The sequence below is a fragment of the Ochotona curzoniae genome, unplaced genomic scaffold (genome assembly GCF_017591425.1).
Source record: "Ochotona curzoniae isolate NIBS_2020 unplaced genomic scaffold, NIBS_Ocur_1.0 scaffold_3208, whole genome shotgun sequence".
NCBI classification, from domain to species: domain Eukaryota; kingdom Metazoa; phylum Chordata; class Mammalia; order Lagomorpha; family Ochotonidae; genus Ochotona; species Ochotona curzoniae.
This window is the reverse complement of record NW_024467106.1, coordinates 58024064-58037942: the sequence shown is the minus strand read 5'-3', so window position 1 is coordinate 58037942 and position 13879 is coordinate 58024064. Positions and strand designations below refer to the sequence as shown.

Genomic DNA, 13879 nt, shown 5'->3' with positions numbered 1-13879 from the left:
TGCACCGAGGACAAGGAACCCGACTCCAGCGGTGATGCTCTTCTTTCCCTGTGAGGGTGTGCTCATGCCAGACCTTGCTGGGCAGTGAATCTTGGATGCAGGTAATCAGGTGAGGAGCCAGAGCTGATCTGGCTAGCAGTTACTCTTGTTCCCTTTGTCTTTCCTCCTGCTGCTCAAACTGTAGCCCAGCTCTGGCTGCTCTGCTAAGCAGATTGCAGATGCCTGAAGAAATCCCAGGGACTACAGGGATGCTTCCTATACACTCCCTTCATTACCCAGGAGGGAAATCCTGTCCCAGCTCCTGTCATTGGGTGTTCCTCTTCTTTGCAATGAGCAGCCTTCAGAGGAGTATTCCCGGCCATCTCAGTCCTCTGCTGCTACTTTGTAGAGGCCAGACCTGCAACACAGTGGTCCTTGGTCTCCACCAGCCTGGCAGCAGGAGGCCCTCCAGGGTTTGCCTACGTTAGAAAGATGGAGAGAAACATTTAAAGGGAAGATTACAAATGGTTGTTTCCAGTTGCCTATATTTAGCACTTCCTGAGAGCAGCTATTTTGAGGCGAGTGTGAATGAAAGCAACCGTGGATTTCAAACAAAGCATGGGAGGAAGCAGTGAAAATGTGTTCTAAAAAAGAAAATCGCAGCAAAGTCATACTAGCCATGTATTTTAGTCTACTTCTTGTTGATTAACAGAAAGCATGGCCTTATATTTAGACAAAAGAAACAAAGATATAAAATAGTGAGGCGGGACTACACAGTGCCAAGACTTCGCCTAATGATGGTTCCATCTACTCTTGAAGACGTTGCGATGATTCCATTACAGCTGGGGAATGTAGGAGGGTCCATCTCACTCCATCAAAGCACATTGGTACATTCTCCACCCTCCATCCCGCAATGACAGGCACCCTGCGTGCAGCAGAATGAACAGCCCTCTTCTATAGACAAAAACAGAGGGGGTTTTTTGTTTGTTTTGAATGTGATTGCAACAATCTCAACTAAAAGTCATCTTCAATGAATTGAGTGTTCCCGGTAATTGCATTCCCTGCCTTAATTGAGCATCACACACATACACACAGACTTTTCTGTGTTCCACAATATATAAAACACACTTTCCTGACTTTATTAGCCTAATTTCAGTTTGCTTGAATAATTAAATCCCCAACAGTGCCCCAAGGTGTCTATTCCCAGAATTGCTGCTTCCCATCCGACAGCATACACTTTCAGCTTAACATTGTGGCAGACTCCCAGGATGTTTTTTCCAATCAAGTAAATAAGGCTACAAAGGGCATCTCAAAGGACAAGATTATTTCCCTTTTATTAAAATATCTATTTATTTTATTTGGCAGACAGAGTTATAAAGAGAGGGAGAGACCGAGAGAAAGGGAAAATTTTCCATGTGCTGGTTTATTCCCAAATGGCCACAGTGGCCAGGGTTGGGCAAGGCCAAAGCCAGGAGCTTCATCCTGGTCTCCCATGTGGGAGACAGAGAGGCTCAAGAACTTGAACCATCCGTTGCTGTTCTCCCAGGTGCACCTGCAGGGTGCTGAATCAGAAATGGAGCAACTGAGAATCAAATGGCACCGATACGGGACACTGCCATCAGAGGCAATGGTTCAACATGCCACACCACAACACTGAACCCAAGATGATTTCTATTTCATGTGATTTTCCAACATGCCTGCAGTAGAATGTTAGGCCAACTTGCTTTCATTATTTGAGATGCAGAAAGTGGGGGAAATAAATTCCATCAGCTGGCACAGCCCTGAAATGCCTACAACAGCTGGAGCTGAGCCAGGGTAGAGCCAGGAACTGGAAACTCAATCCAGGTCTCTGAATGGTAAGAGCCCAAAGATCTAAACCATCACCACTGTCTCTCAAGGTCTGTATTAGCAAGAAATTGGAGTCATGGGTGGAGATTACCTGTAAATCCAGGCACTCCAACGTAAGGCAGAGGCAACTTAACAGCTAGCTCATATATATTTTCTTTTTCCAGGAACATTTAGGAAATGCTTTGCGAGTTTTCTCCACTACAGTGTTGCTCACACTCACAATTAAAACTTCTTAAAGCTATTAGAGTATCATGCCTAAGGAAATATTTAACAGCAAACTGACATCAGGTGAGCTGGGAGAACAGTGAGAAAGATTATGGTGGAGAGAAAAATGAAGATGGACAACAATGAGTCAGGAGAGGAAGGCCGTGGAGAAAGACAGAATGAGGAGAGGGGAGGAAGGAGGCACTTCACCTGGCACTGCAGGTGCTGGTGATGTGAAACACTTCAGGTTTCCAGAAGAGAATAGAGCAGCAGATGGAGCCCTGTCCATTCATGTATTTCATGTGGCTATAGAAGTGTTTCCCTGCGCACTTTGGTCAGCACTTTCTCTCTCATGAGCTTAGGAAATAATAAAATATTGGGGGAATAGTTGATCCTGGAGTTTTTACCTTCTTGTGAAACCTTCGTGTCCCGTCAATGCAGAGTTGCCAGCGGCCTGTTCAGGATGGTCCATTTTCTGCACTCCTGATGTGTTGCTTTCTGGGGCTTTGCTTTCCAGGATCTGCAGATCCTGCAGACCAAACATCTCTCCTGTGGATGCATCCCGCAAATGCAAAGCACCCATGCAAAGCCCGCCTCCTGCTTGGAGAACCCAGGTCCAAAATAATAAATCTTCACATATATTTTTTTCCTTACTTTCTTCATATCCTTTGGAAGGAGAAAGGGAATCTTAGACAATTTTTATAACTAGTGTGTATGCTACAGCTTGGGAGACCCTGTCCCACAACACGGTGCCTGGCACCAAGTCTCACTTCTACTTCCTGTCTTTCTACCTTTAAAGACAAAAAAGGATTTACTTTATTTTTATTTAAAAGACAGAGTCACAAAAAGAGAGGGAGAAGAGGGAAAGAAAAAGAGAACAGGAGAGAGACCTTCCATCTGCTGATTTGCTCCTCAAATGGCTGTAACATCCAGAGCTGGGCTGATCTGAACCAGGATCCTGGACCTCCTGGTGGGTTTCCCACTTGGGTGCAGAAGCCCAAGGACCTGGGCCATCCTCCATTGCTTTCCCAGGCCATAAACAGAGAGCTGGATTCAATGTGGAGCTGCTGGGATTCAAACCAGTGTCCATATGCAATGCTATCACTGCAGGTGGAAGCTTAGCTTGCCATTTCAAGGTGTTAGCTCCCAACTTCCTGCTAGTATACCCTGGGAGGCAGTGAATGGTGACTCAAGTGGATTTCTACCATCCACATGGGATACCTGGATGAAATTGTTGTCTCCTGACTTCAGTTGGTTATTTTGGTTCATTGGAGAGTCAGCCACAGGTGGAAAAATCTCTCATTCTGTTGCTTTGCCTTTTAAATAAAAGCATAATGAATTTTTTCTAAAAGCTTATCATACCCATACATTGTAGGCTGACTATATGCACAGAAAGATTGAGTGCTTAATGACCTTATAAATTAAGTATTTTGCTGCTATTTTAACTCTACCTTTATGCTTCACTGAACAATGAATTAGACAAGCAAAGGGGGGAAAGTTCAATTTAACAGATGTTAAGAAAGAACACACAATGAACTAGCCAAAACAAAAAGCATGAAGTTCATCAAATTTTTACCTGGGTGGGGTGACCAAAAAACGCAACTCTTAGAAATTCAATGGGACTTCAGTGAGAGTCTATGTGTTTTATATTTCATACTTATGAAATATACAAGAAAAATATTTCACTGCCTTTCCTTGGACATTAAAGACAGCTTACAGGGTACAGAGTTATCAACATCTTGCACTGTTCTTGCTTATGGAACAAAGAAAAGAAATCCCAGAATGTCTGAATATTTTTTCCTTCTGACTGACTACATTTTTTGCATAATTTCCATGGTCTCATTTATTTTTGTTTCACCATTAGTGAGCCTGAATTTGAGAATTATATTTTAAAATATCTCACCAAAGAGAATTTTTTAAAAAAACTACAAGTTTGTGGCAAGTACTGAAGGACTTCAATTCTTACAGCATTGCGCTCATTTGCTTGGAGTTCATGTTTGATTTATTTTTAAACTTCTTTATTTATTCATTGATTGTTTTAAATGGAGATGAGTTCTCCCCTCTGTCAGATTCCCCCCTAAATGCCTTTAACGGCCGTGGCTGGGGCCACTCTGGGAACTCTTAACTCAGTCAAGGTCTCCCTCATGGACGGCAGGAGCCCATTTAATTCATCATCGCTTTCTCCCAGGTCTCAGGTGCAACAGGCTTGACCAAGGATCAAATCAAGTACTGAGCACAACTACTCCTACATGGAATATTGGTATATAGTGTGGCATCTTCTCAGCTAAAAGTCCACCCCTATATTCTATTTATTTACTGAAACTCAAACTTTAAAAGGGAAAGATGGGGCCTGTGCTGTGGCATCATGAGTGAAATTGCCACCTGTCATGCCAGCATCCTATTTGGACATGGGTCGGTGTTCTGGATGCTCCCCCCCTTTTTTTTTAAAAATATTTTTACTTAGTTTCTTAGGGTACAGAGGGTCAAGGGCTACAGGAAAGTGGGTAATATCATTGTTTACACACTAATATCATCATTTTTCCCCCTGTATCTGGGGTCAGGGGAGAAACAAAGGGAAAAGCTCCACCTTGTCTCCCACATATCCCAGCTCCCTGATGTGAGGCACACTCTGAGGGTCCTGCTGAAGAAGTTTTGATAGTTCAACAGTTCTGAATTGCTGCCAATCTCACTGTTCCAATCGCAATGAAACCTATTCAGAATCCACTGGCTGACATAGTCTCTTCATGGTTGGGGTTCTGAGATCAGCAGCTCAGTTGGAGGGATCTCCAGAGAAACTTCATCTGAGATGATCCCAGACCTGATTCTTATGTGAGTTTGCCAGTACAGTGTCGGCACTGTCCATCGCCCCAATCAGCTTATGCACATGCTTGTCATTGCAATTGCTGGGTCAGTTCTGTTTCCAGCCCTGTCTTCCACGTGAACCAATGGGTGTTGTAGTCCAGCTCGGTCCTACCCACTTCATACTCGGCCCTCACTAAACCAGTGAGAGCTTCAGCCTAGTTGGGACGACTCCCTGTAACCCCCACCAGGCCTGCTCCCTAACCTGGTTCCCATGCAAGCCAGAATGTACCTTAGGCTTGTTCACTCTGTGCCACATCCCACTGAGTTCTTGTAATTGTCAATGGGCATTGAAGCCTAGTTCAACCCAACCTATCCTACTATTAGCCCACACATACTGGCAAGATGCCTTTCTGTCTAGCCACCCCTGTCCTTGTCCTGGTTTTTGTGTTCTCCAGTGGGAGTGGTAACCCATGAGGGAGGTGCCTACTATCTCCCTACTAGGCCACTCCAACTTCCGGATGGTGCACTCTCCAGGCAGTTCTGCACTCTAACTTGACAGATTTAGCCCCTCAGTGCCAGCATCTGCCAGCTGATGCTGCAGCAAAGCCCAACCGAGCCTCACCCACTCTAATTTTTGCTTGCATCAGTTGGAACAGTCAGCCCAACCTGGCCCTTCCCTGATCTAGCTCACCTGAACCCCACAGGTGTTGTAGCCCTGCCTGGTCTGGTCTGCCCTCATCTCAACTCATGCTCTCCAATGGGAGTGGTTGTCCAGCAGGGGAGCCCACATTCCCCCGCCGGTTTTGCCTTTTCCCCCACCCCGGTTTTCACGTGTGCTGTTCAGGTGCTGCAACCACATCTGGTACAGCTCACCTCATCTTGGCATACTTTAACGTGCACTGGTATGTGTTGCAACCAAAGCTGGCCTGACACACACTTTATGCTGGTGCTCAGATTCGCCAGTGGTTGATGTGAACCGGTTCAGCCTGGTCTACCCCCCACCTATGCCATATGTATGATGGTGGGTATCTTCCTCTGGCCTGGTCTGGGTTGCTCCATATCATGGTTCTGTGCTCACCTGTAGGGACTGTATTCCAACAGAGAAGTTTCCCAATCTCCTCCTCCAAAACCTCTCCCTATACCAGGTTTTGTGCATACTGGTGGTTAAATGGGCCAACCCTCACTGTTGGCCTTCAATCCATTCTGGTTCTTGGTGTTGGATGTTTCAGCCCAGCCAAGGCTTGTCCATACCCCAGACACTGCTCACACATAGCTCAGTAGGGTTAGAGACCTTGCCTAGTCCATCCTACATCTACCCAGGTTCTCCAGAGCACCAGATGGTGCTGGCGTCTATCCTAGCTTGGCGTGCCCAGCCCAAGTCCAGACTTGTGCCTAGGGAGATTGCAGCCATATTCAGACCAGAACGCAGTCCCCACTCCACTCCTGTCCCGCACTCTCCCTTGCATGGCTGGGGTACTGGGGATCTTCCACATCATACAACGTGACAGGACACATTACCACCATGGTTGAGCTTATGAGTGCCACGTGGTGACCAGTATTTGGGAAGAACTTCTTGAAAGCTAGTGTTTTTAATCTGACCACCTGCTTTATAAAATAGAACCTTTTGGGCTTGTGTACTGGTCCAACAGGATAATCTTCCACCTGCAAGTGCCAACATCCCATTTGGGCACCAGTTTGTATCCTGGTTACTCCACTTCTGAACCAGTTCCCTGTTTTTGGCCTGGAAAAGCAGTGGAGAATGGATTAAGTCCTTGGGCTCCTAGACTCACATGGGGAGATCCAAAAGAAGCTCTTTAGTCCTTGCTCTAGATTGGCTCAGTTCTACTCACAGCAGCCACTTGGAGAGTGGAACAGTGGATGTAAGATCTTTCTGTCACTCCTTTGCTCTATAAATCTCCATTTCAAATAAAAATAAATCTTCTAAAAAATAGAGTCCTGACTTTTGGCAAAACGGAACTTTTGACATCTGTCTTATGCCCCTGAATTGGCCTTAGCTGTTGAACTGTCATCTTGCATTCACTGTAAATGTCTCTATCTCCTTCCTGATAGAAGTTCAAGAGGAATACAAGGGTTTCCTTCATTTTTCTACAACTAAGCTAACCCCTTCTCTGTTGCTAAGGACAAAAAGACTAAAACCATTAGACACCATTAACAATAACAATGATGATATTGATCACTAAGGACTTCAGGAGTTAAACATCAGAAAAAGCCAATGAAGATAGAAAAGGATTGAATTAATGGAGGCATGAAGGTTCACGTTCAAATCCAAGGCAGTACATAACCCAGACAGAGCCAGTGCCTTGGTGCTTGGGAATCCCATGAACAGTTAACACATAAGCCACTAAGGATTGAATGTAACCATCCACACCTTCACAATAGCAAGGCAGCAGGGCCACGGCAAGACTCAAGGTCTTCTACGCTGACCAGTAAAGAATTGAGTGTCAGGGCCTAGCATGATGGCTCAGTAGCTAAATCCTCACCTTGCACATGTCAGGATCACATATGGGTGCCGATTCAGGTTCTAGCTGCTCCACTTCCCATCCAGCTCCATGCTGGTTGCCTGCAAAAGCAGTGGAAAATGGCCCAAAGCTTTGGGACCCTGTTCCCACAGGGAATACCCAGGAGAAGTTCCTGGCTCCTGGCTTTGGATTGGCTCAGCTCTGGCCATTGCAGCCACTTGGAGTGAACCAGCAGATGGAAGATCTTTCTCTCTGTATCTTCTCTCTGTAAATCTAACTTTCTCATTAAAAAAAAAAATCTTAAAAAGAAAAAAAAAAAAACAACATGGAGTGTATAGCATACCATAGTTGAGCAGGGTGAGACCACTCCAGAAAGCTGTTCAGGCTCAAAGCAATGACTTTACCTCACACCTCATGCTGGTGGAACCACCAAGTGGTGCACCTAAGAGGAAACTTCAGAGGGTACCCGGAATACCATCGTTCCTCCATGCCAACCTTGGAATATGTGATATAGAAAGGAAGTCAAGACCCTTATCTGGTGACTGCCAATTTGCTGTCTAAGAAGCATTCACTAAAGGGGAACTTGACTTAATACACAAACCTCTTATTCCCACCCCTAGAAACTTTTAGAGATGTGGCAGGACAGTAGTGGCTCTTAAATTTTATACCATATCACCATCACCCATGATGTTTTTAATAGCTGGTAGCCAAGGCTATACTCCATGGCTCTTAAATCAGGAACCGTTGGGGTAGGGACTACACCAGGAGACTCCAATGTGCAGAAAGATTAGAGAACAGCCAGCCGAGAGGCCTTCTCTTCCAAGTATGGTCCATGGACTCAGCACCAGCATGACTAGAAAGCCTGCTAGAAATACAGAATCCCAGGCCCTGTCCAGACTTGGGGGTGGCAGGGGTGGGTGTTCTAACGTCACAGAGTCATGAGGCTCTAGAGTGCCCCATTTGCACATGAAAGTTTGATAAGTACCAGAATGCCTTTTAATGGAGCCTAATGGGGCCTGCTGGTTGCAATTATGTCCATAAATGAGAAGCTCTGAATAATGTAGCAATAATGACTAATGGGAAGGTGCAGCCAGGAAGAGGAGGGGGCATGGCATGTGGGAAACTATTAAAGAGGCGTTCAGAAACGGAAGGCTTCTGCAGCTCTGTCTGCATAGATGAATGTGTGCAACGCACATTGCAATGACCCCCAAATAGAAGCTGACACCGTCAGCAGGTTTGGGTTTGTTCCATTGGAATGTTGGTATGTGACAAGACAGCACTAAGTGCCTTACGCTTACCGTGAAATTAATCCCCAGGGCCACTCATTCTTCAGATGTGAATAAGTTCCATTTTGAAGAATCACAGCCCAGTTACAGGCACTTGGGCATTCCGTCACACAGTGAGGACTTTGCTTTTAATTCCTCATCTGCTTTTCCTGTGTTATTTAAAGGAGAAAGAGGGATCAAGCAGAAACACTTGGGATCAAGGTCAGGGTCTTCCCAGGACCATGTCACTGAAGAGTTGAGACTAGGGAAGGCAGAGGGATTGTAAAAGAGGAGACAGATGGTCTTGGCTCCTCAAGTATGTCAGCCACACCTGCTTCATGTCCACACAGTGACATGGAGTGTATGGCATACCAGAGTTGAGCAGGGTGAGGCCACTCCAGAAAGCTGTTCAGGCTCAAAGCAATGATCTCACCTCACACCTTGTGCTGGTGGAACCACCAGGTGGTGCAGGGCACTAGGGATAGGGCCAGGGCACAAGTTTCATAGAACACCACAGGGCAAGCTGTAGCAGCCTACCCCAAGACTCGCACAGACCCTGACAGCTTTGTCCACTGGTGACTGCAAACCAAGTCCACCCCTGAGACCAGGACACGACACTGCCTTCCGGCCTGTGTGTCATAACTGAAGTTTTATTGGAGTATGTTCCATCCTTTTTCAGAACATCACTGGCAACTAGAAACTTCACGCAACGGTGGTTTTATAACCACAGAGTAAATAAAATAGAGAATGGAATTGTAACAATAAATACACTTTGAATATAAATATACACATTGATATCCCACACGTATAAAAGTCATACTCTGTAAATACTTTCTCTACATATTGTCCTTGTGGGTTCGGAATTCCAGGACATGTCTTTGAGGATATTCGTGCGTCCCGTGAGTTATGAATTCTTCTGAGAGCTTGGGTAGGAGCAACACATTACAAATTTTGGAGGAAAAGAAAATGAAGTATCACAGAGCAATTTTTTTTAAACATTGAATACCTTTCTTGTTCTACAAAGAATGAGCATTTCTTCGATTTTACAAACAGTGAAACAAATATACTTGCTTACAGCTATGTACAATTTGCTACTTTATACTTCAAAAATGCAGGAAGATAAATTATAGATTCTATATATAGTTCTAGATAGAATGAACAATTCAATATTGCTCTTGTTGTTCTTGATGCATTGTCTGCATACCCATGGCTTGTCACTGGGTGGAGGGGACCAGCGCAGACGAGGGACCTCAGGGAGCCCAGTCTTCTCCCCAGAGAGACATCTTCAAATTCATATTTGGAGTCCTATAACTTCCTATGGCTGAGTCAAAACCTGCTGTACCCCTATGCAATGCAGCGTGGGTTCTTTTAAGAACTACCACTCCAGATTTGGGGATCAGAGCCACACAAATGTTTAAAATAAATGAATAAATAAAATAAAACAATAAAAACATCTGATGCAGTGGCACTTACTACCTTTTCAAGCCTGATCCAGGGGGAGCGCCTAAATAACACTTTCGAGAAAACCACCAATATCTTCAGTTCACTACAAATGATTTCAGGAGTGAAGATCCAAGGGAAGCCTCCCATGCTGTCTGAGCCAAAAACTCTCAGACTAAACGACAAAGCAACAACAGATTCCAAATGAGATCAGACTTGTAGTCATTGCAAACCTCTCATGGATGAAATCCTGAATACTTAAACACAGGCGTTGACTGTAAAGGGCTAAAAGAAATCAGGACTTCCAAGCTGTAGGAACAGAGCAGTCTTCAGGAAAATCTCACATGAAAAGCCTTATTAACATCATGGTCAGTGGCAAAGATCCCATTTCCCTGTTAGCAGAAAAAGCCAAGCATAACCTGTATGTCCCATGTTGGCCATGATGTTCTACTGTCTTTAGACTTTACCCATATACAAATGGCAAACTGATCACCCCTCTCTGAGCACAGAAATGGGGAAAAAAATATAGAAGACAAGTTGAAAAGCAAATGATCCAGAAAATGACCCTAGCAGATCTCACTGTGAATGCTGTGAAACCTGCATTAGAGTGTACATTAAGGAGGCCACAGGACTGGTCCCAACGCCCTGAGCTCCCTACTAGCGCCCAGGCTATGTCTGTCCTGGGTTGTCCCCTCTCAGGATGAATGCCCCCTCTGGTCAAATCACAGAAAATTTGTTCTAAAAGACCAAGGAGGTGCAAAGATTATGGAGTTGGATATTCTTAAAGGCACCTCCTACACACTCATTGCAAGGGTGTGCTTCTGATGGTAGAGGGAAGATGAGACCAGCACAAGGGCATTCAACCAGACAGGGGTACAGGATGCCAGTTTATGCTGAGAACACAGTGTGCTTTGGAGGACAGCTGTGGCAGCAAGTCCTGCGGAGGTGGGGCAGGGCGAACATGGCAAATACGGGAGGCAACATGTGCATGGTCTCCACCCTGGGAATTAGTATTGCTGCCCAACAGCCAGGAGGTGCCCTGTGCAAGCCCTGGTGGCACTGCAGCTCCCTCTGCCTGCCTGCCTGGCAGGTGTCAGGGTTGCCAAGAGGATGATCTCACAGTTTGGCCAGTCTGGGAATTGTGAAAGCAGAGCCTCAGGTTCGAAAGATGGAAGAGCACAGGATCTGCCTGGGCTCTCTGCAGGACAGGGCAGCCCACTTGTCTCCAGCCACTGTCTTCTCCCACGCCTGGCGCAGGAACCACACAGTGACTCTAATTTGGTTTTAAAAAGGATTAAGGATGCATACACAATCATTAGAAGATAATTGTTTCTAGAGTGAAGGCTGTCTTGCACAGCCTTCAGAAGATGTGTATCATGGAACATGCAAGAGAAGTTACTAGTATACAAATGCATTTTTCAGGAGTACACTTCGGATATACACAGAACATCAAAAACACAGTGAATGACTTCTGTCTCAGAGTCTTTCGTTAAGGTGCGATGTGTGGCGTACACACGTACATGTCACTTAGAAAAACAGATGTGCTTTTGGTCGTCAAATGGCCTTTGCTGGCTGTTGCCAAGCTGGGTACAGATTGAGTTATTTGAGAGAATAAAACCATCTTGGAGGGAAACAAAAATGTCTACAAAATGGCTACTTTATTCACTTTTATTTAAAACCTAAGGGTTGAAGAAGTCACAGCCCTCAGAGGCCAAAGGGAAAAAGGTTCACATTTCTAAAACTCTCCAAGTAAAATCCCCAGGGAACAGTATTGCCATGTATTTAATAATGTCACAATATCCACAAGAATGTCCAGCAGGACAGCACACTAGTAGGGAACTCACTATTGCATGTGAAAATAAGCAGTCGAAAAGGTGAGGATGATGTTAGCTAGCCAGGTCTACATGAGGTGAACACGTTCTCTTGGGAGAGGAACAAGGTCCTTACTGGGTCAGGAGGAGTGATGGGGGACATCCTTCGAATGTGCTATTTTATGTTGTAAGAGCAACAATAGTAGCTAGCGATAATAAATCATGAAAAGAACCCAATATGGTCCACTTTGAATGGACTGGTGTACTCATTCCTGCCCACACCCATGCCTCTTTCCCCAAACCCCAAATATACAACGATGTTACTGGCTCCTGAGTAGAGAGAAACGCCTGGTGTGGGGCTGGAGCCAGCAGCTCCGGATAATGTGCTCTCCCATGCACCACATGGTACCCCAGGCATCTCAGCACATGCTGCCATTAATCACAGATACTAGTCCTCTTACCCCCGTTGGGGAATGCACCACTCTGAGTTCTCTGGGAGGCCATGCGTGTTGCTTATAAACTACCTGGCAGGTTCCACGGTGGAGGCGTGGCTTTGCATTGGTGGTGTGGCATGCCCTCCTAAGGACACCAGGGCCTATCTCGGTCCAATATAATATTTAACATGTGGGCATCGTACATGCTACCCTGACAATGGTGAATTTCACACAGGAGTGGGAGCGAGGGGAAGGGGCACAAGGATTGGGGCGGGTGGTCGGAGGTGGGGGTTGGGTTGGAAGCTCCTCCTGGGGCAGCACATTCACATGACCACACACTTGCCCTTGAGCTTCTCTTTCCGTTTCTGCTGCTTGCTCTTTTTGCCGTCGATCTGAAGGCTCACGGTCCTGCGCTTCTCCAGGTTGAGCAGCTCCTGGAAGAGCTCCTTCACGTTGTGGTTGAGCTTAGCCGAGGTCTCCATGAAGGCGCACTTCCACGTGCGGGCCAGGGCTTCCGCCTCGCTGCTCTGCACCTCGCGGTTGGGGCTCTCATCGCACTTGTTGCCCACCAGCATGATGGGGATGCTCTCCACATCCCCTTTGATCTCGCAGATCTGTTCATAGATGGGCTTCAGCTCCTCCAGGGACTGCCGGCTGGTGATGGAGTAGACCAGGATGAAGGCGTGCCCTTTGGAGATGGACAGGCGCTGCATGGCAGGGAACTGGTGGCTCCCAGTGGTGTCGGTGATCTGCAGCGTGCAGATGCTCTTGTCGCAGCTGATCACCTGCCGGTAGGTGTCTTCCACAGTGGGGATGTAGCTCTCCCGGAACGTTCCTTTCACAAACCTCAGGACCAGCGAGCTCTTGCCGACACCACCTGCCCCAAACACGGCCACGCGGTAATCGTTGCTTTGCTCAGGCATGGCGCTTGTAGGTGTCAACGGTCACCAGTAGACACCTACCAAAGGAAACAGATGTTTCAAAGCATTAACGGGAACATTCTCAAAAAGGATCACTTAGTGTTGCATTTACTCTCCCAGTATAAGAGCAATTGAAAGCTCATTTCAAAATCCCTACAATTCTAGATGCCATGTACTGGGTCAACTCTCAGTCTTTCGGAAGGGCAGCCAGTCAACCCTGTGGCTCACACTTGACCTGATGCCCAGGAAAAGATGCAAAGTCAGCCCAGCCAAAGCTGAGAGAGGCAATGCGGAGATGAGCAAAGGACGACCCCCAAAGAGAAACATGGCCCATCATTACAGCATCATTTCACTTGTAACTGCTTGAATGATAATGTATGGCAGCCACAGTGAAGAATACCAAACCAGTAAAAACCACTTGGCTTCTTATACAGAATCACAGAAAGTTGGAAAACGGTGGTTTAAAAAGCAAGCATGTAATAGCACGTAAGTGTCAAATACCCAGGAATAAATAAGTATGTGCAATCCATTTCTCCTGAAAACCACCAACATGGTTGAGATCAATGAGAGACGATTGAAAGAAATGAACAGACCTGCTGTGTTCACTCATGGAAAGACTAACTTGTGAAGGTGTACATTCACACTGCATTGCTTTATAGTTTCAATGTAGCCTATTTTAAAATTGCAACAAGTCCT

The 13879-nt window shown here is 45.9% G+C and overlaps 1 protein-coding gene across 1 annotated transcript; it reads right to left on the bottom strand.

Annotated features, from left to right (window-relative positions):
• Positions 1-12567: 12567 nt before the first annotated feature.
• On the bottom strand, positions 12568-13217 carry DIRAS2 (DIRAS family GTPase 2). Its single transcript, XM_040963677.1, has one exon. It carries the CDS (start codon positions 13184-13186, stop codon positions 12587-12589), a length of 600 nt encoding a protein of 199 aa, XP_040819611.1. The 5' UTR covers positions 13187-13217; the 3' UTR covers positions 12568-12586.
• Between the last annotated feature and the right edge of the window lie 662 nt (positions 13218-13879).

Excerpts from the sequence above, each read along its gene's own strand:
- DIRAS2 (XM_040963677.1), bottom strand. The coding sequence starts at position 13,186 with ATGCCTGAGCAAAGCAACGATTACCGCGTGGCCGTGTTTGGGGCAGGT.